We start from the raw sequence: 27622 nt of genomic DNA on the forward strand, positions 1-27622 counted from the left end.
ATAATAATATTATCTGCCAAACATGTTAAAATAAGAGAGTAGACCAATACACTTATTTCATATGGCAAAAATATCAACTAATTAAGTAGAGTATGGAGTAGCCAATGCTAGCAAAGGTGATTTTCTACGAATAGTGAGGCCAGTGCATTCAGTCATGTCCAATTCTTCTCCTTTTGGTAATGCTAAATTGAACTTGTGCACAATCCTTGCTAATGCTAGCTCAATCGCCACAATAGCAAAAACAGATCCTGGGCAGCCCCTTCTGCCTCCTCCAAACGGTATCACCTCAAAGTTTAATCCTTTGATATCAATATTACTATTTAAGAATCTATCTGGCCGGTAATCCTCTGGATCATCCCATGACAAGGGGTCTCTTCCAATTGTCCAAGCATTAATAATGACTTGAGTTTTTGCAGGTATGTGATAGCCTAGTAATTTTACTTCTTCCATTGATTCTCGAGGAACTAGCAGTGGAACCGGTGGATGAAGCCTGAAAGTCTCTTTGATCACTGCTTTGAGATAGTGCATATTTCCTAAGTCATCCTCTGTTACCTCTGCTTTCCCTTGGGCAAATCCTCGCACTTCATTCTGTAATTTTTCCATGGCTCTTGGATGCATCAATAGCTCTGTCATAGTCCACTCCAAAGCTGTATATATAGTATCCGTGCCAGCAGAAAACGTATCCTATGCATAATAATATAATTAGAAAGAAACAAAACTAAGGGTGGACTCCATTTTAACATTCATACATGATTGAATTTTAATGACTCTTACCAAAAGAAGAGCTTTCAATGAATCCCTTTGAAGAGGAATGCCAGTTTCATTTCCATTCTGAATTTCCAACAAAACATCCACCAAGTCTTTAGCTTCACCAGCGCGATTTTCTCCTTTCTCGTTCCTAAGCATGTGTTCTTCAATCACGAGCTCCAAAAATGTATCCAATTCTTTCGCCACTTTGTCCACTTTGGTGTCAAGACCGGTGATTCTATTGACCCATTCAAGCCATGGAATATAATCCCCTACATTAAAAGTACCTAAAAGTTCCACAAACTTATTTAGAGTGGCCTTAGCATCTATTCCACTTTCCCCATCATTATATTTCCTCCCTAAAGCCACACGGTTAATTATATTTTTAGTCATACAACATAAAACATCTCTCAAGTCTATCACTGAATCACACCTTTTCCTGATTTCATCAATCATGTTTGATGTTTCTTCTTCTCTCACATGACGATAAGATTGGACTCTTTTGTTGCTGAGAAGATGAAGCACCGTAACACTTCGAATTTGTCTCCAGTATTCACCATACGGACTAAAAGACACGTCCTTGGAGTCATACAGGAGTCTATCAGCCATTTTACATTTAGGTCTGTTTGACCAAACAAGATCATTGGTTTTCATGATATCGCGAGCAGCATCAACAGAGGAAGCAACAATCACTGGCTTACTGCCAAAGTGAAGTAGCATGACTGGACCATATTTTTTCGATAGTTTATGGAGAGAACGGTGAGGATGCGACCCAAGTTGATGCAAATTTCCTATGATTGGGAGCTTTCTTGGAGATGGTGGTAATTTTTTTTGATAATTGGAAGTAGTACTAAAGAAGCATTTATAAAGAAAGAAAATCATGAAAACAAAGAAAGGAACAACAACAGAATACGGGGGAAGATCCATTTTTTTGGGCAGGAAAGAAATGTAGAATTGGGTGTATATTTGGAAACAATATATTTATCATCGTACCAAATGGAAAACAAACGTCATTTTCATATACTGTTGGAGATGATTTTAATTCCGTAAAGCTTTACCACACAAACTTAAGTAGAGTACGATCGACCACAATTATATTATTTGCATTATTTCAAACAAAAGACAACCATTCGAACTTTAACCACATATTTTGTTTCCAACTTTAAAGTTCACTACATTTTCTTTTCTTTCCTTTCTTTTTCGTCCTCTAATTTTTATAATACTGTATTATTATTCCGGCAATCAATGTACAAACAAGAATGAAAATGATCACAAAAAAACTATTTATTCTTAAAAAATTATGATCACAATCCTTCCTTTCTTGCTGTTATCTTTATTTAACATTTTATTCCTTTTTAGGAGGAAATTAAGTATCAACATGTTTGGATTGACTTAAAAGTTGATCAAGTCTACTTTCAAGTCATTGTTAGCTTTTGGAAGTGTTTGACAAGATTAAAAATAACTTAAAATAAGTTTAAAATGACTTTTAAAAAAAAGTAAAAAACCAAAAGTAAGTCTACCCTACTTTTTATTTTTTGACTTAAAAACTACTTTTTTTTTAAGTCAATCCAAACGGGTGTTAAGACGATACGGTACAAATAGAAGGGCACATATCTCTGTTTCAAGTGCCCTGTCCATGCTTCTTTTGAAATTTTTATATACCAATTGAATGTGGAAATGCTCTAGCTAGTTGGATATATAGTTTAAATATCGAACGGCAACACATATTTTTGGACCAATATATATACAAGTGTAGAATAGCTTAAATTTTGGCATATTAAATTATCAATGTTATCTATGGAACATGTTAAAATAAGGAGTCTTTCATTTGAGAAGATAAAAGAAATATACAGAACACCTGGAAAAAAAAAGGAGTCAACCAGTACACTTATTACATACCGTGAATTCTGAAATTATTAACTTTTAGGGGTCATTTGGTACGTAGAGATGCATAATGCAGTGATTAGTAACGCATAAATTAGTAATGCAAGAATTAATATATAATGTAGGGTTTAGTAATGCAAGATTAGTTTTTATCAAGTGTTTGGTTCATTGCTTCCCACCTAATCTTGCGTTTAGTTTAAAATTTTACAATAAACTTCTTTCTTATTATATCCTTGAATTATTATGGGATTTTTCTCTTTCATTTAACTAGAAGTTAAATACTAATATATAAAAATAAATTATTATTAATTTTGAGGTGTGATGTGTCACTACGGAGATCTTTGATAACACGGTGTATTTCTAATTTTTTGTTGGTTAAATATACCTTAAACTTAACAAAGATTTAAGGCTACTTAAATTGTCCAAATACACAAAGCTTATTTTTCTTTTTTCTTTTTAAAATACAAATAGTTCAAGTGGTCCATTGACGAACTACATTTTTTTTAAAAACCTAAAAAAAGTATCAACCCAATATAGCAAATCAAACATGGACAAAAAAAAATAGTTTGTGAAATCATCAAATTACATTGAACAGATGTGGAGAATTAAAAAAAAAAAATTATCCATAACTATATCAATATGTATATATATATATATATAAAAGGACATTAAATTACAAAAGAAATTTAGGAAAAAAGATTGGAAGATAGTTTAGTTATTTAGGGGTCTTATCCAAGGGTTGTTTAACCTTGAATTAGTTATCCCTCCTTTTTCTAGGGATAAAATAAGACTTTTTATGAGGTATTACTAGTCCATGAATTAAGTAAAATAAAGTAACCAAACAATATTTTTATTGGACTAAATTTTAATCCAAAGACTGTTTTGATTAATACCTCCTACCAAACGATCCTTAGTAGTTTCGTACTAAGTAGAGCATGGAGTTGCCACTGCTAGTAAAGGTGATTTTCTTCGAATAGTGATGCCAGTGCATTCAGTCATGTCCAAATCTTCTTCTTTTGGTAACGCGAAATTGAACTTGTGCACAATCTTTGCTAATGCTACCTCAATTACCATGATAGCAAAAGTAATTCCTGGGCAACCCCTTCTGCCAGCTCCGAACGGAATCAACTCAAAGTTTAGTCCTCTGAAATCAATATCACTATTCAAGAATCTCTCAGGTTGGTACTCCTCTGGATCATCCCACGACAATGCGTCTCTTCCAATTGCCCAAGCATTAATAAGGACTTGAGTTTTAGCAGGTATGTGATAGTCTAGTAATTTTACGTCTTCTATTGATTCATGAGGAACTAGTAGTGGAAACGGTGGATGAAGTCGAAGTGTCTCTTTGATTACTGCTTTAAGATACTGCATATTTCCTAAGTCGTCCTCTGTTACCTCTGCTTTTCCTTGGGCTAATCCTCGCACTTCATTCTGTAATGTTTCCATGGCTCTTGGATGCATCAAAAGCTCAGTCATTATCCACTCTAAAGTTGTATATATTGAATCCGTACCAGCAGTAAATGAGTCCTTTGCATTAAAAAAAGCACATATATATCAGTACGAAAATGCTTAAATAAAATAAAATTAAAACAAGACAAGCCAAGGATGGAATAAGTAGTTGTAAGAGAGATACCAAAAGGATAGCTTTCAGTGAATCTCTTTGAAGAGGAAAACCAGTCTCCTTTCCATCCTGAATTTCCAGCAAAACGCCCACGAAATCTTTAGCTTCACCCGCACTGCATTCTGCTTTCTTGTTCCTAGTCACGCCTTCTTCAATAGCGCTCTCTAGAAATGCATCCAAATCTTTAGCTACTTTCTTCACTCTACTGTCTAGACCGTTGATTTTATCGACCCATTTAAGCCATGGAATATAATCCCCAATGCTAAATATACCTAAAAGTATAAGAAGCTCTTCTAGAAGAGCCTTAACAGGTATTCCACTGTCCCCTCCATTGTATGTCCTTCCTGTGGTCACTCTGCTGATTATGTTATTCGTCATACAACTTAAAACATCTCTCATATCTATCACTGAATTCGAAGAATCACCACCTTGCCTGATTTTTTCAATCATGTTCGATGTTTCTTCTTCTCTGATATCACGATAAGATTGGACTCTTTTGTTGCTGAGTAGGTGAAGCACGGCGATGCTTCTACTTTGTCTCCAATATTCACCATAGGGACTAAATGGCACGTCTGTGGAGCCATAAAGAAGTCCATCAGCGATGCTTGATTTAGGTCTGCTTGACCATACAAGATCGTGTGTTTTCATGATATCGCGAGCAGCATCAACAGAGGAAGCAACGAGCACTGGTTTGCTGCCCAAGTGAAGTAGCATGACTGGACCATATTTTTTGGATAATTTATGGAGAGAACGGTGAGGATGCGACCCAAGTTGGTGCAAATTCCCTATGATTGGGAGCTTTCTTGGAGATGGTGGTAATTTTTTGTTATTATTGGAATCAGTAAAGAAGAACCTTTGAAGAAAGAAAATGAAAACAAACAGAGGAACAATAACAGAATACCAAGGGAACTCCATTTTTTAATTTAGCAATTATGAGAAAATGGGAATTGAGTATAGATATATGTAATGTTTTATCATATTATATTAATAGAAGCTTCACCACATAACAACTTTCTTGTTTTTTTTTCTTGGTTAATTACTGCCCGTTGTTTCCTTGGACCATTATTTGATAGTGTCATGGGGCATATAGTAATTTGTTATTTTGGAGCTGATTTGAAATTTTGATGATTTAACAAACTTCGGGATCTAACAAGGGAAGTTGAATAAGTTTGTCATCACCAAAAAGAGGAAAAATGTTATTTTGGAGCTAATTTGAAGTTTTGATGATTTAATAAACTTTTTGATCTAACAAGGGATCTTGTTGAGGAAAGACTGCGTACGTGAAAAAAAACAAAAAGATAGCTGTCTAAAAACTGCCACAACTACCAACTCTGTTGTGGCTGGTGCATGTCTTATCGTAGCAGCAGACTCAGCCAATGACTTTGCCCGAAGGGTTTGTGTCCATTTCATACTAGTCTTCTTCTCAAATGACACAAGCCAAGTTTTGGCAAACAATGTTTGTGAATTCTGAAAATTCATAAGCTCACAAAGAAAAAGCCGTCTTCAAGGAAGAACACTGCTTATACTCAACAAGGGACCCGATGGAGTGCTGAAGCGTCTTTTGCTATATTTTTAAGCTTTGTGTCTTGTGTTCTTATATTGTAAATCTACTCCTAAATTATAAAGGATAGTAGATTTGTTGCTTGTCTAAGTCTTTAGGTTGAGTCGGATTAACTAGAGTTAGTTACTCAAATCATTTATATTTTAGTCAAGCCTCTTTTCATCATTGTTTTGATGTCTCTTAGGTAGAATTGCCTAGGAGTGTCAACTAGAGTTAGTTGATGTGTGGGTGCAACAGAGTTGCTGCTTGTTTACGCTCCTATCTTTGAGATATGAGTTGGTGGCAAGAGTTAGCCTTGTTGGGTTCTTGAAGTTTAGATCAACTAGAGTTAGTTGGTTTAGTGGACAATGGAGTTATTGCTTAGTTTCCTTTGTAGTAGAGTTGTTACAGTAAGGGGGGAGGGTTTAAGAGTTTAATTCCTAGGTTACAAGAAGTTGTAATATGAAGTTGTGCTCCGTTTTGAGTGAAATGGAGTTTGGGTTGAAATCATATGAGTACAAGTTGTGGTTTTCACCTCCCTTGGGCAAGGGGTGTCCATGTAAAATCCTTGTGCTTGATTTACTTTGAGTTATTTATTTTCTGCACTATTATTTTATCGAAGGACCTAGTCAAGCGATCGCTAATGGATGCATACGTTTTATCATAATTTTTATGCAATCTTTACTAGTATTCCGTATGTATATTTCCACTAGTTAATTTGTGCGGCCACAAAATAATAAATAAAGATACAGTCAAACCTCTCTATAGTGGTACAGTGATAGCATTTGCCTGAACATTTCATGAGTGCTATACTGAGTTACTTGTTATATATGTATATTGTCATTTAATTTTAAACCTCATTTAGTTGTTATAAACATAAGAACCAAAAAAATTAGTAAAGTTAAGTTGGCCTCCAAGAAAGAAAAAGAAAAAGTCATAAAATAATAGTCATGTGCCAAAATATAAAGTAAACCACAATTTGTCTACCACAAATCTGGTTTGCTAGCCAAGAAGAACCTTCATAAGCAAAGTATTTTGGCACATGACTATTATTTCTTTGACTTTTTCTTTTTTATTTTACTAGAACTCTACCCCTATGGCTCTGTAGTATTCGCATGTTTTCACAACCTAGATATCTTTAGGGGATGCAGAGCATGTTTCTCTCTAGAGAATGCAAAGTGTATTTAACTCTTGTAACTCCAACTAATGTGGAAAATCTTCTTTAGACACTAAAGGTTAGGGCTTAAGATGAGGAGGACAATGCAAGCTAATGGCTAATGGACCTGATAGTTTATGGAGAGAACAGTTAGGTTGCGACCCAAGTTGGTGGTGATAACTTTTTTCGGGTAGTAACGAACGACTTATGGAGAAACAAAATGAAAACAAGTATAGCGAGAACATAAAAGAGATATACAAAATACCTAAGAAAAAAGGAGTCAACCAGTACACTTCTTACATACAGTGAATTCTAAATTCTCTTGCAATGCCCTTTCCAATGGGTTTCAAATTATTATATTTTATGACATTATAAGAAATTGAAAGAAATACCACACGGAGTTGCCACTGCTAGTAAAGGCAATTTCCTGCGAATGGAGATGCCAGTGCATTCACTCATATCCAAATCCTCCTTTTTCATTCCTTGTGGTAATGCAAAATTGAATTTGTGCACAAGCCTTGCTAATGCTAGCTCAATTATCACACTAGCAAAAGGAATTCCCGGGCAACCCCTCCTACCAGCTCCGAATGGAATCAACTCAAAGTTTAGTCCTCTGAAATCAATATCACTATTCAAGAATCTCTCAGGTCGGTATTCCTCTGGATCATCCCATGACAATGGGTCTCTTCCGATTGCCCAAACATTAATAAGGACTTGAGTTTTAGCAGGTATGTCATAGTCTAGTAATTTTACGTCTTCCATTGATTCTCGAGGAACTGGTATTGGAAACGGTGGATTAAGCCTGAGAGTCTCTTTGATCACTGCTTTCAGATATTGCATATTTCCTAAGTCGTCCTCTGTTATCTCTGCTTTCCCTTGGGCTAATCCTCTCACTTCATTTTGTAATTTCTCCATGGCTCTTGGATTCCTCAAAAGCTCTATCATTATCCACTCTAAAGTTGTATATATTGAATCCACACCAGCAATAAACGAGTCCTTCGCATTAACAGAAACACACATAATTAAAAACAACTTTATGAGCTCCGTTATTACTCCGGGTGGATCAATAAATCAAAGAGGTTATAGAATTCAAACTAATTGGCAAAATAATAGGGAAAATTACAAGATATGTAAGTAGTGTATATATAGCAGATACATTATACAAAATATACATATAGGATATATACCTATACACAGATATACAATTGAAGTATATAGGTACTAGGAAGTATATACTTTAGCCATGTTGGTAAACTAGATTGCCAAAGTGTTCCCATTATAAAAATTTTAGTCCCAAGTTTTAAAATTTGAATTATGAATCAGTATATTAGTACGAATTATATCCGAGTGCTTAAAACAAAAATTAAAACAAGACATACCAAGGAGGGAATAAGTAACAGTAAGAGAGATGGTAATAAATTACCAAGAGAATAGCTTTCAATGAATCCCTTTGAAGAGGAAAGCCGGTTTCGTTTCCATTCTGAATTTCCAGCAAAACATCTACGAAATCTTTAGCTTCACCCGCAGTACTATATTCTCCTTTGTTGTTTCTAATCACATGTTCTTCAATGACGCTGTCTAGAAATGCATCCAAATCTTTAGCTACTTTCTTCACTCTGTTGTCAAGACCATTAATTTTATTGAGCCATTTAAGCCACGGAATATACTCACCAATGTTAAAAGTACCTAAAAGTGCAAGAAGTTCTTGTAAGAGAGCCTTAACAGCTATTCCAGTTTCCCCTTCATTGTATGTCCTTCCTATGGTCACTCTACTGATTATGTTATTAGCCATACGACTTAAAACATCTCTCAAGTCTATCACTGAATCACACTGTTGCCTAATTTTATCAATCATGTTTGATATTTCTTCTTCTCTCACATGACGATAAGATTGGACTCTTTTGTTGCTGAGAAGCTGAAGCACCATGACACTTCTAATTTGTCTCCAGTATTCACTATAATTACTAAAGGCCACGCCTTTGGATCCATAAAGGAGTCCATCAACGATGCTAGATTTTGGTCTGGTTGACCATACGAGATCATGAGTTTTCAAGATATCGCGAACAACATCGACAGAGGAAGCAACAAGAACTGGCTTACTGCCCAAGTGAAGTAGCATGACTGCACCATATCTTTTTGATAGTTCATGGAGAGAACGGTGAGGATGCAACCCAAGTTGATGCAAATTTCCTATGATTGGGAGCTTTCTTGGAGATGGTGGTAATTTTTTGTTAGTATTATTAAAAGTGGTAAATAAGCAGTTATGAAGAAAAAAAATGAAGACAAACAGAGGAACAACAACAGAATACCAATGGAACTCCATTTTTTTAATTTAGCAATTATGAGAAATTGGAAATTGAGTGTAGATATATGTAATATAATATAAGCACATATATTCAGAAAAGCTTCACCACATAAACTAAAGGAGACAATCACCACATAACTAATATTTTTTTCTTTTTTCCTTGGTTAATTATTGTTTCCTTGGACCTCACTATACTGTATTTGTCTGAACATTGGTTGTTAAAGTTAGGTGGGTTACATATGTATATTGACATTTTACGTTTAAACTTCGTTTAATTGTTTTAAATAAAAGTATGTAAAAATTGAGCTTAAGAATTTTGTGTACCAAGAAGAAGGAATATATTTGTTAGTCAATTTAAACAAAATACTCTCTTCGTATATCTTTAATTGTCGTGATTTTCTTTTTCAGAGTCAAACTATAAAAATTAGTCATTTTATCTCTCTCGTTCATTTACAATCATTTGAAAAAGAAAGGAAATGGGACTCACCATCTTATGTGTCACCAATTTGATGGAGCCTTGTACTATCTTATGTGTCACCAGTACTATCTTGATTATTTTTTTCTTTAAATGTTGATGGACCCTACAGTTGCTCCTTTGGTCATATTATTATTCTAGTATTTTATTCCGCATAAAATAACATATAAATTTCCTTATTTTATACCTATATTAGTTATGTCGGCTTCTGAATTTTCAACCAAACATCTTATATAATTTTAGGAAATTTTACATAAATTTATAGTGGTAAAAGCTAACTACATCATATTTCTACTCTTTTTTAAATTACAAAAATCTCTTAAATTTGGTGGAATTCGAATACATCCCAAAACGTCCTAATACATCGCGTCCCAATTTACTCAACGTCTCGATATGTCGCCTACTTCCTAATACATCATGTAAAGTGATGTATCTGACATATACATCGCATAAAGATTTATTCGAGAATAGGAGAGAGTATGATTCTTGTCATTTTTTCAAATGGTAGGTAATTTTAGATAATATAGTAAAAAAAAAAAAAAAATGTATAGTTAGTAAATTTTTTTCTTAATTTTATACATGAATAACGTATTTTCTATCTAGCAAACGTCATATAATTATGTTATACGAGAATTAATATATAAATAACTTTATTTTATTCAACTACCAACAACTCCTAAATGTGGATTAAAGATCAAGAGGACAATGCAAGCTACTGAACGGATCCGGCTCCCCTCCATTACCTCTTCCTTTCATTTCGTCAAGTGCACGTCTAGCTTAGAGACATGTGTCATATTTAAAGTTTAAATATCAAGATTATATTATATTAACAAATATCATAACCATAGTTAAGTCAACTAATTTTAGAAAACTACTCTCCAAATTTGATAAGAATTACAATATATTCCATACAAAATTTGATATTTATTAATATCTTTAATTTCATCTTATATTTTTAATTTACAATTTAATATTTAAATACCAAAATATAATATGAAATTAATGATTATAACTCAAAAGTCACTCAACTATTGATATTTTACTTATAAAGTCACTCAACTATTGATATTTCACTTAAAAAGTCAACCAATCAATTTAAATATATTTTTTTCATTAAATTTTGTTGAAATATAATTTTATTTTAAACTATTTTTATAAGAAATATGAAGATATCTATTTTATTTATCTTACTAATGCACTCCAATTATTTAATTATATTTTTATTTTGAAAAATGTACTGTAGCAATAAACAAAAAAATCATTTTCTGTTCTAGCAATTATTTAGTAGAATTAAATAAGCTGAAAAATGATCCAAAAAAAATGAGAACATTGAAATTGATCAGAAGTAATCAAAAGAACGCAGAATAGCAATCTTTTATCATTTAAAAATAATTGGTTTAAAACTAAAAATTACAATTTAATATTGAAATACAAAAATATAAAATGAAATTAATGATATTAATAAATATCAAATTTTGTATAGAATATATTGTAATCCTTATCAAATTTGAAGAGTAGTTTTCTAAAATTAGTTGACTTAACTATGGTTATGATATTTGTTCATATGATATAATTTTGACCTTTAAACTTTAAATATGACACATGTCTCTAATCTAGACGTGCACTTGATAAAATAGAGGGAGGGGGTAATGGAGGGGAGCCGGATCCCTAATGAACAGCTAGCTAAGGGCTAATTAACACATCTTATGGATGGATCCAATTTAATAGATATTTCGAACAAGTTGGATAGTTAAATATCAAACGGCGTTATTAGGTAGCGTATCAGAAAAGTAACACATATTTTGGTCCTACATGTACTATAGCTTGATTTCTTTGGCATATTAATGTTACACGATTTGATTTTTCAGCCACTCAACTAATAGAATTATTAGAAATGAAAGTCAATTTTCTTTTTTAATTTGTAATAGAAAAATAATTTTATTTATTTTTGCCATCTTACCTACAGAGTCACTCACAATACTTAGGCGATTTTTTCAGCCACTTATCTACAGTTTTCTATTCTCTGTCGATCTTGATGTCGAATTAAGTTATTTCGAGTTAGGCGTAATGAATCTTCTATTACGACAAACTAAAGAGAAGTTATTTTCTTTCAATAATTTCTATTAACTGGATAGTTATCTCAGAAAACTACTATGTTATAAGCTAAACATGTTAAAATAAGAAATTTATAAACTATATAAAGCGAGATAAAAGAAAAGCATGCGGCAACTCCTGCCGAGGGGAAATAAAGTATAAATGAAAATAAAGTATAAATGAAGAGAAAAAAAAGGTCCTAATAATAAGTAGAGCATGGAGTTGCCACTGCTAGCAGAGGTGATTTCCTACGAATAGTGACACCACTAGCTTCGGACATATCCAACTCCTCCGGTAATGAGAAATTGAACTTGTGCACAAGCCTTGCTAATGCTAGCTCAATTACCACAATAGCAAAAGCAATTCCTGGGCAGCCCCTTCTGCCTGCTCCAAACGGAATCAACTCAAAATTTAATCCTTTCAAATCAATATTACTATCTAAGAACCTCTCTGGTAGGTAATCCTCTGGATTTTCCCATGATAGTGGATCTCTTCCGATTGTCCAAGCATCGATAATAACTTGAGTTTTTGCAGGTATGTGATAGCCAAGTAATTTAATGTCTTCTGTTGATTCTCGAGGAACTAGTAGTGGATCCGGTGGATGAAGCCTGAAAGTTTCTTTGATCACTGCTTTCAAATACTGCATATTTCCTAAGTCGTCCTCTGTTACCTCTGCTTTCCCTTGGAATAATCCTCTCACTTCATTCTGTAATTTTTCCATGGCTCTTGGATGCCTCAAAAGCTCTGTCATTATCCACTCTAAAGCTGTATACGTTGTATCCGTACCAGCTGCAAATATATCCTACGCATTAAAAAGAAAAAACTATTTTTTAACAATGAAACAATATAGTAGTACAAATGCTTCGAAAGAAAAATTAAAAAAAAAAAACACGCCAAGGAGGGAATAAATAGTATGAGAAATTCTTAATTACCAAGATGATAGCTTTCAATGAATCCCTTTGAAGAAGAAATCCAGTTTCCTTCCCATTCTGAATTTCCAACAAAACGTCTACAAAGTCTTTAGCTTCACCCGTGCTGTATTCTCCTTTGTTTTTCCTACTAATGTGTTCTTCAATCACACTCTCCAAAAATGTATCCAACTCTTTAGCTACTTTCTCCACTTTATTGTCCAAACCGTTGATTTTATTGATCCATTCAAGCCATGGAATGTAATCCCCAATGCTAAAAGTACCTAAAAGTTCACCAAATTCATCTAGAGTGACCTTAGCATTCATTCCTCCTTGTCCTTCTTCATTATATTTCCTCCCTAAGGCCACTCTGCTAACTATGTTATTGGTGAGAGAACATAAACAATCTCTTAAATCTATCACTGAACTCGAAGAATTAGAATCACACTCTTGTCTGATTTTTACAATCATATTCGATGTCTCTTCTTCTCTGATATCACGATAAGATTGGACTCTTTTGTTGCTGAGAAGGTGAAGCACGGTGACACTTTTAATTTGTCTCCAGTATTCACCGTAGGGACTAAAGGCCACGTCTTTAGAGCCATAAAAGAGTCTTTCAGCAATACTAGATTTAGGTCTATTTGAGCAGACGAGATCGTGAGTTTTCATGATATCGCGAGCAGCATCAACAGAGGAAGCAACTATCACTGGCTTACTGCCAAAGTGAAGTAGCATGACAGGGCCATATTTTTTGGATAGTTGATGGAGAGAACGATGAGGAAGCGATCCAAGTTGATGGAGATTGCCTATGATTGGAAGCTTTGTTGGAGAGGATGGTAATTTTTTGTTATTATTAGAAGTGGTAAATAAGCAGTTATGAAGAAAAAAAATGAAGACAAACAGAGGAACAACAATGGAATACCAAGGGAGCTCCATTTATTTAATTTAGCAATTAGGAGAAAATGGGAATTCAGTGTAGATATATGTAATATAATATAATCACAATTCACATATATTCAGAAAAGCTTCACCACATAAACTAAAGGAGACAATCACCACATAGCAACTTTTTTGTTCTTTCTTTCTTGGTTAATTATTGTTTCCTTGGACCTCACTATACTGTATTTGTCTGAACATTGGTTGTTAAATTTAGGTGGGATCCCTATGTATACTGACATTTGACGTTTAAACTTTTCATTTAACTGTAGTAATAAATGTTATAAATAAAAGTATGTAAAAATTGAGCTTCATAATTTTATATACCATGAAGAAGGGGTGTATTTGTTAGTCAATTTAATCAAAATACTCTTTCCATTCATCTTTAATTGTCATGATTTTCTTTTTCAGAGTAAAACTATAAGAATTAATCATTTATAAAAAATAAAAAAAAACTTCTTCCAATATTCCCTCCAATTGGAATGGAGGGAATAATATTTTTATGTTGATAGATTTTTTTTTAACAAGTGATAAAGTTAAGGACTTCACAAAAAATCAAATAAAATCAAAGTAAAAACTCCATTTTTTTTATTTTGATTTTGTTATGTTTTACATTTTAAAAGATTTGACTAATTTGATTTGGTTTTGATTTTACATTTAAAAATTGACATATTTGATTATTAGTCTGGTATTAAGCAAAAAATAATTGAAAAAAAAACGAATCAAGCGGATTATTTAAATGCATTTTTAAAAACTATAATTGCATAAATATAAAGTTTCTTATTGATGATTTTATATACTAAAATAAGGTTCATTAATGAATAACTTCTCTCTTTTTTTCACTTTTCTTCTTTTCATTGTGGTAATGCAATACAAAAGGTCAAAATTTTAATTGTCTTTAACAATGAAAATATCTTTTTATCTTATGCGAAATATATGAAAACTCAAAAGGTTAAACTTTGACAAGGAAAGATAACTGCACAAATACAATGACTTAGGGCCCGTTTGGTCATGAGATGAAATTGAAGTTTTGTTTGGACATGCGATATGAAATTTTTGTGTTGTATATTTTCTCATAAACATAAAAATTTCATAAGTTGTAAAACTATTAAAATATCCCAATTGTTTATTCAATCTTACCAAATAAATAAAAAATTATAAAATCGCATGATAAATTATTACAAAGTTATTTGTTCTCCACTTAAGTAACTGTTTCATCTAACTTTAATTCAATAAAAAAAATTGAACATAAATTATAGTGTACTAGTCTTTAATATAGTCCTCCCACATAGTACGGACAATTTTCTCACGTTGAACTTGCATTTCTCGATCATGTGACCGAGAAGACAAACCAACATTGTTACTTTGAGTTGTATTAAATACAAAATGGTAAAAGTAATAAATTATGTATTGGAGTAAATGAAGAGAACAAATTCATTACTCAACAATCGATTGATGTGAATTAAAGTGACTATTTTATTTTATTTTGGTAAAATATGAGCTTTTATTAATACTGAAATGAATTAGTAATTACACCTCCATACACTTCCGCGGGCATGGCCCAACCCAACACTAACCCAATACTGAAAAGTAAATAAATAAACATCAATTACTAGCCTATTCTCTTTTCTAGATCGACGTATATATCCTTGTATGTAGGGTTTCCTAATCGTTCCCCTTTCATTTTCATTTCCCCTTTTTCCGCTCCGTTGTCTCTATCTTCACTCTTCATCGTCTCCATCTTCTCTTGCTTTGGATAATCATTGTGATGATATTGGCCTCCTTGACCTCTGTTACATCTAACAAGAGTAAATCGAGATTTTTATTTCTTGTTTCCCTCTTGCTACTGATGATCTCCTTGTTTTCCAGCTGAGTTCTTAGGTTCCATGGGTTGACAGTATTGCTACTCTTTGTCAGATCTTGGCTATCTCCTCATTTGGTATGATTTTCCCTATTTTCCAATGTCGTCCCTTTTAGCTTTCTTTTCCTGCATTCTAATTTGTGCTTTCCGGTAGGTGGTTTGTGACAGAGTGCATGGAGCTCTCTACTTCCACCCTTCGTTGATGATGAAACAGACTCCTCCATTTTAAATTGTTCCATCTTGCCTCCAGATCCTCCCATTCGAGTCCTTTTTTGCTGGCTGTTGTAGTATCTAGATAGCATTTCACTTTTTTGCTGCCTTGAAGGCTTTTGTAAATATTATGCTTCGTGAAAAAATTCATATTGTAGCCTTGGCTGCCCCTTTCCCTTTAGCAGTGATACTCTTAAATATAGACATAGTCGCTTGTCATTGTTAACTATTTTTCTCCCTTCTATCTCCATGTTATTACCGTCTGTAAGGGAGAAATTTCCTTTATCTATTGCTCTGTTTGCACAGTGATCTGCCAATTTATTGCCCTCCCTTGGAATATGCTGAAAGATGACTTGTTTACCATGTAAGCATGTTTTGCTCTCTGCTACCATGTCTATAATTAACCATGGACATGCCCATTCACCCTCTAGCACTTTATATAATAGTATTTAATCTATAATAATTCAATTGTTTTGTGTCTATTTGCTATGTTTGTTTGCCTGTAGTATAGTCATTGCTTCTGCAACTGTGTTAGTGGTATTATCTATGCATGCCCCTTCTGCATATTCAATATCTCCCCGCGGAGCGTATGAATTTCCTGGAATGTAGATAGACCAAAAGAGGGAATGAAGGGATAGGAATAGGAATTATAGGAAAGACACATCTTCGTCCAGACAAGATCCTTAGATGATCATTTTGTTCATTCCGTACACAAATTGCATATGAACTGAATCTCAAATTTCCCCTTGATGCTCCATCTGTATTATACTTTACCCAATCTTTGGGTGGGAATTCCCATAGTATCTTCTTGACCTTCATTCTAAGACTCTAGTGCTGCAAGTGCTCCACCATATTAGGCCAGTTAATAGGAAAATTCATGCTAGGTTTTCTCATTTTTATCAGCATGTATATATTCCTAGAAACATTGTGGATGATTCTAACTATTGTTGTTTTCTTTCCTTCATGCTTCATTCTATTTTTTTCCTCCGTAGGTCCCATATTACAAAGCTAGGTATTACTTTATAAACTGCTTTCATATTCCTCCTTATATCAGTCCTCCACCACAACATTATCACTTCTGTCAATGGGAGTCCCTCCATTTTTAGACCTGCAAAAGAACAAAAAAAGGACCACGTCATGTTAGCTGCATCCGACTTCAGAAACACATGAGTTAGTGTTTCTTGTTGAGGCCTTTCACAACACCAACATTTAGATAGCTCTTCCAACCCCCATCTTCTCACCCTGTCATCCACTGAAAATTTAAATTTCCATAGTCTCCACATTATGAATATCATTTTAAAAGGTACACCTGGCGTCCATATCCACTTATAAATTTTATTTTCCTCTTCCTTGTGCCTGATATATTGCCACGATGATTTATCTGTGAAATTCCCCCTTTTCTCCAACATCCAACATGGTACATTAGTCCTTGCTTCACTCCTTGGGGGTTGAATATTTTGCACAATATGATGCACCAGTTCTTGTGGAAGTATCTCCTTCAACATATCCTCATTCCATTTCCCCTCTTGAGTTAGTTCTACAATTTCTTTAAATGTATCATCCCATGCAAAATCTTCCCCAGTTATAGTATACAGATCTCCTTGACCAATCCAGTTGTCATGCCATACTGATGTTGACCCATTACTTGTGTGCCACAAGATTTGATGCTTAATTAGATCTCTAGCTTGCAACATTTCTTTCCATACATGTGATCCTCCTCCTCCCGTTTTACACATACTCACATTAGCGTGGGTATTCTTGCAGTATTTATTTTTCATATACTCACTCCATATCAATGATTTTGTTCTGAACTTCCACCATAACATATAGAAAGTGAATATATGTTGGTGAGAATAATAAATTTTGTTTCGGTGAGAATAATAAATTTTAAAAAGTAATGATGTGATTATAAATTTTATTTACATATGAAATAAATGGTTAGTAGATATAAATGTGAGACTGTTTAAACAAAATATAAATTTGTAGATCAATTTTTGTATTAAAAATATCTCGAATCATGATATGAAATTCCTATATCATGATTTTTGGAGAATATGGAATCACATCTCATGATATGGAATCATGAGATGGAATCAGTGTAAAATCACATGTCCAAATGATGATTTCATCTCACGATTTCATACCGTGATATGACATCGCATGACCAAACGCCTACTTAAAAAAAATTACATATAATTATATTTTCATGTATTACGCAAATAAATAAATTTATATATTTTATCTCTCTTGTTTGTTAATCATTACATTCATTTGTTTGAAAAAGAAAGGAAATGGGACTCACTATCTTATGTGTCACCAATTTGATGGAGCCAGTGGCGGACCCAGGATTTTCGTTCAGGGGGTTCGAAAAATAAAAGTATAAACATGTAAATAAGCCTATAGAAATGGAAACCTTGAATCCTTTTAGGTATAAAACTGTAATACCCCATAAATTTTTTTAAACTAAGACTTGAACCATCCTTCGTTGTGAGTAGGATTTTATCGAGGAATTAAAACTTCTTAACTATTAAGGTCACTGGATGTAGCACCTTGAGTTCCAAAAAGAATTAAATTGGAAATAGCAAAATCTGAAATTTTGCAAGTTAAGCTAAGTATGAGTTTTGGGTTGACTTCAAACGATCATAATTCCTAGTTCAGGATGATTTAGGTGTTCTATCAGATACCGTAGGAAATATCTTTGAATTATCTTTTCAACGCCGCCAAGTTTGCTAAGTTTTGAGGTCGTATGAGTAAGATATGGTCTTTCGAAGATAGGCTGTCCATTTAAGGAAAGTTAGCCGAAAATAGAGAGGGGTATTTTGGTCTTTTCCTTACCCAATCAGATTTAATTCATTTTTAGTAATATTTTAAGGGTATAATCTGATTAGGTTCAGTTTTATAATCCTAGTTTACGCCTACGGCTTTAGTTGAGAGAAAAGAAGAGAAAAGAGGAGAGGATCAAGCGTTCGTCGAGATTCTTGCGTCTTGTTGCGGATTTTTGCCATGGGTTTAATCCCTAAGAGGTATGTAAGCTTCCATAGTGTTGGGTTTATTCACCCACACGCCAAACATGTTATTTTCAGCACAAATTTCATTCTTGAAGTTGAAAGATTAGAGTTCTTGATAGGTGTTCTTGAAGTTCATTCTAAATCTTATTGTGTTGGTTTTGGATGATTTCTTGAGATCAAAGTGAGTGTTTTAAGGGATGTATTTAGTAGATTAGAGTGTACTAATGTTAAGTAATTAATTCTAAGTGATTGGGGAAGAAACCATTTGATTCTAGGCGAAATAGGGTGAGAAAACGAGAAAGAAACTGGCTGAATTTTCTGGGTTGGGCCCTGGCGTGATGCGCCTGCTAGAGCACCCCAAACCCACCTCTGAAGTTTAGGGGCTGGCGGCCCGCGCCACCCATAGCGCCAGGGTCGCCTGCCCCATCCAGTTTGTCGTCAGTTGCCCCGTTTGAGTTCGTTTAAAGTGCACCTTCACTCCTTTTCGATTTTAACCACTCTAAGCTTCTTCTAAACACCTAAAAGCATTCCTAACATGATCATAACCTTGAATTCATAAATCAAATTCAAGGTAGAGTTGAGAGTCAAGTTTGAGAGTTCTTTTAAACCTTTTGATAAGGTCCCTTAGAGTCTTTTTGAGGAGTCTTCTACAATTATTAGTAACTTGTTTCAAGACTCGAGCAAGTGAGTATGAGGATGAAGAGAATGTATTCATGAATCTACTTTGTCATCATGAGATCTTTCATATCATGAACCAAAACTCTTGAATTCATAATTCACATTCAAGAGAGAGTTAAGAGTAGAGTTCAAGAAAGCCTTTGAGTTCAATTGTGAATCCTTTGAGATCAACTATCGATTTGAACTAAGTTTTGAAGAAGTAATTCAGAGAATGAGAAGAGTTGTATCATGAGTTCCATAATGTTATGTAGACCTACGAGTCAAGTCGTTCATACCATTAAATTCCGCATGAACTACAGAAGTTGAGTATTTATGAGAAGAGAAATATCTTCAGATCCTAAGTCTTAAGTATTAAGTTTCTAACCCATTTGAGATTACATTCCTAATCATGGGACTATTACCTATTACCCATGAAGTCCATGAGTTGACTTGTTCACGCCCATAATTCCGCATGAACATTATAAGTCAAACAGTCTTGAGATGAGAAGTATCGTTGAGTCCTTGAGTTGAGTAGTTCATGCTCATAAATTTCGCATGAACCCTCTGAGTTGAGCATTCTTGAAGTGAGTAGTATTGTTAAAGTTCTTGAGTTCTATCTTTGGTTATTGAAAACCTTGCATTAAGTCGTTCACGTCCATAATTCGGCATGAACCATATTCTAAGAAGTCTTTTACAAGCGTTTTAACTTTGTTTTAAGACTTAAGTTTTGAGTTAAGCAAAGAGTAAAGAGTTGAGTTCATTTCTTCAAAAGAGTATATTGGGACTATGTATTCCTAAAGAGTAAATGTTTTCACATTTAAACAAGAAAGGAAACTGAGATTTCAAAAGAGCCTTTGAGCTAGTTTTTCAGTAAAGAGGAAACTATGATTTCCAAGAGAGTTTTTAAGCCAAGTTTTGAGTAATTATCTCAAACCAAAGAAAGATTTTTGTTTTTACAAACATATGAGCTAAGTATATTTTAGGAGTAGTATTGAGCACTGATATGGGGATGCGAGTTCAGATAACTCAAATCTCCATAAACCATGTACCCATCATGGGTAGTAAAGGATCATACTTTTTAGATGACGCCTTAAGATGTTTTTAGCATAGACTAGTGGATCCACTAAGTCAAGCGTTCTATATGACGGCAAAGTATAGGACAGTTTCGACAGCGTGGGCAAGACGTTGTATCACCACTTAGACTCATACTGGTGGTTGTCGGTTAGAGAAACTCCCACAGAAACTATATTACTTTATTATATAAGTAAAGTTGAGTTTGTTATTGCATTTTCTTTAACGAACTAAGTTACTTTTACTGTTTTATAAAGCTTTACATATATTGCATGTGTATTGTTGTTTTATATTTAGTTGAGTACCTAGAGTCGAATATCTAATCTCTGAGTTTAGTATCTTATCCTTGAGTACTTCTGAGTTGAGTAAGTTTGAGTAGTTTTGAATATCCTTGAGTATTCCTTGAGTTGAGTAAGTTTGAGAAGAGGTAAGTATGTTTCCTTTTTATCAAGTTTCAAGCTTATGTTTATGTTTTAGAATTCCTCTTACATGCTCGTACATTTTCCGTACTGAGCCATTTGGCCTGCATCTTCTCATGATGCAGACACAAGTATTCAGGATCATCAACAGGAGATTCGTTGATACATCCGGGAGTTCGAGTTAGCTATGGTGAGCCTCTTTGTTTCCAGAGGATTTCATTTTCTATTCAGTTTAGTCAGGATGTCGTGGGTCTTGTCCCGACTTCCATCTTTATCAGTTAGAGGCTTCATAGATAGTCAGTATAGTTGAGAAGTTTGTATTATTTATTTTATTAAATGTTTTAAAGACTAAAATTGCCCTTTCATAGCGAGTTGTATATATTTTATTATACAGAGTTTTCTTTGGATTTAAAGTTTGTATTTAAGTTTTATGAACTTTTATTTCAGTTTTAAACTTTTGCATGCTTAAGTTAGTCTTCCGCTTGTAGTTAGCCAGGATGAGGGTTCGCTTGGGAACCAACAATGGTTCTTGAGTGCCGGCCACGTCTAGTGTGTAGACTCGGATCGTGACAAAAACCAAACTTTTAGCACATTTTTTAAAGTTAAAAAAAAACTAAAAAAAATAACTTGAAAAACAGAACTGAAAATTAAAAAAAAAAAAACTAAAAAAAAAATAATATAAAACACTTTCACTAGGAATCGATCCGATGACGTACAACTTAATTTCAGGGGTACGTGCCACTATGCCATTAATTTCTCTTTGTTATTGAGAGGGTTCAAAATATATATATCTACAGAAATACAAAAAATTTACCTTATACATACCATGTAGTTTTTTGTCGAGGGGGTTCGGGTAAACCCCTGGATACCACATGGGTCCCCCCTGGAAGGAGCCTCGCACTATCTTATGTGTCACCAGAACTATCTTGATTTTTTTTCTTTAAATGTGGATGGACCCCACAATTGCTACTTTTATCATATTATTATTCTGTATTTATTCTATTAAAATAACATATAAATTTCCTTATCTTACGCATATATTAGTTATGTTGGTTTCTAGCCTAGCCTCCTTGCTTATACTTATTCCTATTGAGGATTTTTATATTTTTATTAATAAAACACCACTAGACAAAGTGAGTGTATTTTAAAAAAAAAGTTATGTTGGTTTCTAAATTTTCAACCAAACATCTTATTAATTGTAGGAAATTTTACACAAATCTATAGTGGTAAAAGTCAATTACATCTTATTCCTACTCTTTTTCAAATTACAAAAATCTCTTAAATTTGATGGAATTTAGGTACATCCCAAAATGTCCCAATACATCGCGTCTCGATTTCGAATACATCACATCTCGGTTTCGGATACATTACGCAATGTCTCGATACGTCCTGATACATAGTGTAAAGTGATGCATCCGATCGATGAATCGCGTAAAATGATCTATTCGAGAATAGGAGAGAGTAGGGATTCTTATATTTTTTTCAAATGGTAAGAAATTTTAGACAATATGGTAAAAAAGATTGTATAGTTAGAAATTTTTTTCAACTAACAAATTAATATACACATAACTTTATTTTATTCAACTACCAAATAACCCCTAAATGTCAGGATTAAAGATCAAGGGGACAATGCAGGCTTATGAACAGCTAGCTAACGGGCAAATTAACACATCTTATGGATGGATCCAATTTAATAGATATTTTGAACCAGTTGGATAGTTAAGTATCAAACGGCAAGATGGGTATTTAGCTAGCGTATCAGAAAAGTAACACATATCATTTGGTTCTAATGTACTATTGCTTGAAGTCTTTGGCATATTAATGTTACACGATTTGATTTTTTCAGCCATTCATCTACAGTTTTCTATTTTCTATCTATATTGGTGTTGAATTAAGTTATTTCGAGTTAGGCGCAATGAAATGATGAATATTCTATTACGACAAATTAAAGAGAAGTATTTTTCTTTCAATAATTTCTATTAACTAGGTAGTTATTTGAGAAATCAACTATGTTATATGGGAAACATGTTAAAATAAGAAATCTTGCATAAATAAAAGAGTTGTACAAAAACACTCAAAAGGGAGAAGACCTAATTAATACTCTCCTTCTTTCAATTTATGTGTTTACTTAAGATGAATACGTATGAAATAGCTTTAACTTTTCGACCGATGTATAAAACACCTAAGAAAGGGAGTTTGTGATCTGCATAATATATATAAAAGTATATCGGTTCGACTTACTAATGGAGAAAAAAAGGTGAGAACTACTAGCTAGGGAAAGAAAACAGTGTAATGGAGAGAAAAAAAAGGTCCTATTAATAACTAGAGTATGGAGTTGCCAATGCTAGCAGAGGTGATTTCCTACGAATAGCGACACCACTGGCTTCGGTCATATCCAACTCCTCCGGTTTTGGTAATGAGAAATTGAACTTGTGCACAAGTCTTGCTAATGCTACCTCAATTACCACAATAGCAAAAACAGTTCCTGGGCAGCCCCTTCTCCCTGCTCCAAACGGAATCAACTCAAAGTTTAATCCTTTTATATCAATATTACTATTTAAGAATCTCTCTGGTTGGTACTCCTCTGGATCATCCCATGACAACGGGTCTCTTCCAATTGCCCATGCGTTGATAATAACTTGAGTTTTTGCAGGTATGTGATAGCCAAGTAATTCAATGTCTTCTGTTGATTCTCGAGGAATTAGTAGTGGAATTGGTGGATGAAGCCTGAGAGTCTCTTTGATCACTGCTTTAAGATAGTGCATATTTCTCAAGTCCTCCTCTGTTATCTCTGTTTTCCCTTGCCCTAATTCTCGCACTTCATCTTCTAATTTTTTCATAACTCTTGGATGCCTTAAAAGCTCTGTCATTATCCACTCTAAAGCTGTATATGTTGTATCCACACCAGCAGCAAAATTATCCTACGCATTAAAAAAAGAAACACACAAGAAAAAACTAAAATTGTTAAGCAGGATTAGGCGTATATGACTAAGTGGAAGATTAATCAATACTTAATATTCTACATCACCAGGTTTTTAACGATGAAGCCATACAGTAGTACAAATTATAATCAAATGCTCCGAATTTTTTTAAAAAAAAAAAAAAAAACTCGCCAAGGAGGGAATAAATAGTATGAGAGATGATTCATTACCAAGATGATAGCTTTCAATGAATCCCTTTGAAGAAGAAATCCAGTTTCCTTTCCATTCTGAATTTCCAACAAAACGTCTACAAAGTCTTTAGCTTCACCCGTGCTGTACTCTCCTCTGTTTTTCCTACTAACGTGTTCTTCAATCACACTCTCCAAAAATGTATCCAGCTCTTTAGCTACTTTCTCCACTTTGTTGTCCAAACCACTGATTTTATTGACCCATTCAAGCCATGGAATGTAATCCCCAATGCTAAAAGTACCCAAAAGTTCACCAAATTCTTCTAGAGTGACCTTAGCATTCATTCCTCCTTGTCCTTCTTCATTATATTTCCTCCCTAAGGCCACTCTGCTAACTATGTTATTGGTGAGAGAACATAAACAATCTCTTAAATCTATCACTGAACTCGAAAAATTAGAATCACACTCTTGTCTGATTTTTACAATCATATTCAATGTCTCTTCTTCTCTGATATCACGATAAGATTGGACTCTTTTGTTGCTGAGAAGGTGAAGCACGGTGACACTTTTAATTTGTCTCCAGTATTCACCATAGGGACTAAAGGCCACATCCTTAGAGCCATAAAAGAGTCTATCAGCGATGCTAGATTTAGGTCTATTTGACCAAACGAGATCGTGTGTTTTCATGATATTGCGAGCAGCATCTACAGAGGAAGCAACAATCACTGGCTTATTGCCAAAGTGCAGTAGCATGACAGGGCCATATTTTTTGGATAGTTGATGGAGAGAACGATGAGGAAGCGATCCAAGTTGATGGAGATTGCCTATGATTGGAAGCTTTCTTGGAGAGGGTGGTAACTTTTTTTTATTATTTGAGTAAGAAAAGAAGCACTGATGAAGGAAGAAAATGAAGACAAAGAGAAGAAGTAGAAGAGCATACAAGGGAAGATCCATTGTTACTTTGTTTTCTAGAATTGAGTGTATAAATGGAAACAAGTAGTATGAAAATATCTCCTGATTTTTAATTTGTGGATAAGCTTTCACCACACAAACGGAAGGAGACTAGTGATTTTCATGCTTGACTAGTACTCCAACTTTTAACACAAATTTTTGTTTAGTTCACGCAAAGATAACCATTCGATCTTTAACCACAAATTTCATTTGCATAGGATGCAATTAAGTTCAATACATCTTTTTTGTCCTCTCCTTTTTTATACTACAAAATGTTTAATTACTTTCAAAACATCAGATGAGGTCATTGAAAATATATAACAAAGTCACTAGGAACGCTAAAGATAGGATTTTTTTGCCATTCAACTCTTTCTTTTTTAAGGGAAGCAATGCAAATTGTAGTGTAGAATAGCTTGGTGTTTTTGGCTTATCAATGTTATCTGTGGAACATGTTAAAATAAGAAATCTTGCATTCGACAACATAAAAGAGATATACAAAACACCTAAGAAAAAAGGAGGCAACCAGTACACTTCTTACATACTGTGAATTCTCTTGCAATGCCCTTTCCAATGGGTTTCAAATTATTAGTAGTTTAGTACTTATTATATTTTATGACATAATACGAAATGGTAGGAGAAAAATAAACTAACTACCGCACGGAGTTACCACTGCTAGTAAAGGTAATTTCCTGCGGATGGAGATGCCAGTGCATTCACTCATATCCAAATCCTCTTTTTTCATTCCTTGTGGTAATGCAAAATTGAATTTCTGCACAAGCCTTGCTAATGCTAGCTCAATTATCACAATAGCAAAAGGAATTCCTGGGCAACCCCTCCTGCCAGCTCCAAATGGAATCAACTCAAAGTTTAGTCCTCTGAAATCAATATCACTATTCAAGAATCTCTCAGGCCGGTACTCCTTGGTTCATCCCATAATAATGGGTCTCTTCCGATTGCCCAAACATTAATAAGAACTTGAGTTTTAGCAGGTATGTCATAGTCTAGTAATTTTACTTCTTCCATTGATTCTCGGGGAATTGGTATTGGAAACGGTGGATTAAACCTGAGAGTCTCTTTGATCACTGCTTTCAGATACTGCATATTTCCTAAGTCATCTTCTGTTATCTCTGCTTTCCCTTGGACTAATCCTCGCACTTCATTCTGTAATTTCTCCATGGCTCTTGGATTCCTCAAAAGCTCTATCATTATCCACTCTAAAGTTGTATATATTGAATCCACGCCAGCAATAAACGAGTCCTTTACATTAACAGAAATACACATAATTAAAAACAAGTTTATGAGCTCCATTATTACTCGGGGTGGGTTAATTACTTTTCAAAAAGGCCTTAACACTTATACATAAATCACAAATTTATAAATTTTAGATTTTAATATAAAGTAAATGAAAATAAATCAAAGATATTATAGAATTCAAACTAATTGGCAAAATAATAGGGATAATTACAAAATATGTAAGTAGTGTATATATAGTAGATACATTATACAACATATACATATAGGATATATACCTATACACAGATATACAATTGAAGTATATAGGTACTAGGAAGTACATACTTTAGCCATGTTGGTAAACTAGATTGCCAAAGTGTACGTTTACTTAAGTTTCGCATTATAAAATTTTAAGTCCCAAGTTTTAAAATTTGAACTATGAATCAATATATTAGTACGAATTATATGCAAGTGATTAAAAAAACAATTGAAACAAGACATGCCAAGGAGGGAATAAGAAAAATGCTAAATTACCAAGAGAATAGCTTTCAATGAATCCCTTTGAAGAGGAAAACCAGTTTCCTTTCCATTCTGAATTTCCAGCAAAACATCCACGAAATCTTTAGCTTCACCCGCACTATATTCTCCTTTGTTGTTTCTAATCACACGTTCTTCAATCACGCTGTCTAGAAATGCATCCAAATCTTTAGCTACTTTCTTCACTCTGCTGTCCAGACCATTGATTTTATTGAGCCATATAAGCCATGGAATATACTCACCAATGTTAAAAGTACCTATAAGTGCAAGAAGTTCTTGTAAGAGAGCCTTAACAGCTATTCCACTTTCCCCTTCATTGTATGTCCTTCCTATGGTCACTCTACTGATTACGTTATTAGTCATACAACTTAAAACATCTCTCATATCTATCACTGAATTCGAAGAATCACCACCTTGCCTGATTTTTTCAATCATGTTCGATGTTTCTTCTACTCTGATATCACGAAAAGATTGGACTCTTTTGTTGCTGAGAAGGTGAAGCACGATGACACTTCTAACTTGTCTCCAGTATTCACTATAAGTACTAAAGGCCACACCTTCGGATCCATAAAGGAGTCCATCAGTGATGCTAGATTTTGGTCTAGTTGACCATACGAGATCATGAGTTCTCAAGATATCGTGAGCAGAATCAACAGAGGAAGCAACAAGAACTGGCTTACTCCCCAAGTGAAGTAGCATGACTGGACCATATTTTTTTGATAGTTTATGGAGAGAACGGTGAGGATGCAACCCAAGTTGATGCAAATTTCCTATGATTGGGAGCTTTCTTGGAGATGGTGGTAATTTTTTGTTATCATTAAAAGTGGTAAATAAGCAATTATGAAGAACGAAAATGAAAACAAGCAGAGGAACAAGAACAAAATACCAAGGAAACTCCAT

The 27622-nt window shown here is 33.9% G+C and overlaps 4 protein-coding genes across 6 annotated transcripts; all 4 read right to left on the reverse strand.

Annotated features, from left to right (window-relative positions):
- On the reverse strand, positions 1–27622 carry LOC125824148 (cytochrome P450 71A3-like). Of its 3 annotated transcripts, none has more exons than XM_049503508.1 (3): positions 26720–27622; positions 26016–26209; positions 1–490 (listed from the first exon to the last, which is right to left on the reverse strand). In XM_049503508.1, exons 1-3 carry the CDS (start codon positions 27620–27622, stop codon positions 82–84), a joined length of 1506 nt encoding a protein of 501 aa, XP_049359465.1. In that variant the 3' UTR covers positions 1–81. The 3 variants fall into 3 exon arrangements, with proteins under 3 accessions (XP_049359465.1, XP_049359467.1, XP_049359466.1); XM_049503510.1 differs by lacking the exons at positions 26016–26209; positions 26720–27622 and adding exons at positions 775–1180; positions 8781–9211 and having other exon boundaries at positions 1–684; XM_049503509.1 differs by lacking the exons at positions 26016–26209; positions 26720–27622 and adding an exon at positions 775–1674 and having other exon boundaries at positions 1–684.
- Positions 3556–5167, reverse strand: LOC125824155 (cytochrome P450 71A3-like). Its single transcript, XM_049503518.1, has 2 exons — positions 4265–5167; positions 3556–4158 (listed from the first exon to the last, which is right to left on the reverse strand). Exons 1-2 carry the CDS (start codon positions 5165–5167, stop codon positions 3556–3558), a joined length of 1506 nt encoding a protein of 501 aa, XP_049359475.1.
- On the reverse strand, positions 12022–13666 carry LOC125824146 (cytochrome P450 71A3-like). The gene is made up of 2 exons (XM_049503505.1): positions 12755–13666; positions 12022–12624 (listed from the first exon to the last, which is right to left on the reverse strand). The coding sequence occupies exons 1-2, from the start codon at positions 13664–13666 to the stop codon at positions 12022–12024; spliced, it is 1515 nt and encodes a 504-aa protein (XP_049359462.1).
- On the reverse strand, positions 23092–24963 carry LOC125824145 (cytochrome P450 71A3-like). The gene is made up of 2 exons (XM_049503504.1): positions 24044–24963; positions 23092–23813 (listed from the first exon to the last, which is right to left on the reverse strand). Exons 1-2 carry the CDS (start codon positions 24953–24955, stop codon positions 23208–23210), a joined length of 1518 nt encoding a protein of 505 aa, XP_049359461.1. The 5' UTR covers positions 24956–24963; the 3' UTR covers positions 23092–23207.

This window comes from Solanum verrucosum, unplaced genomic scaffold (genome assembly GCF_900185275.1).
Source record: "Solanum verrucosum unplaced genomic scaffold, falcon-dt-bn FXZP01000088.1, whole genome shotgun sequence".
Lineage (NCBI taxonomy): Eukaryota > Viridiplantae > Streptophyta > Magnoliopsida > Solanales > Solanaceae > Solanum > Solanum verrucosum.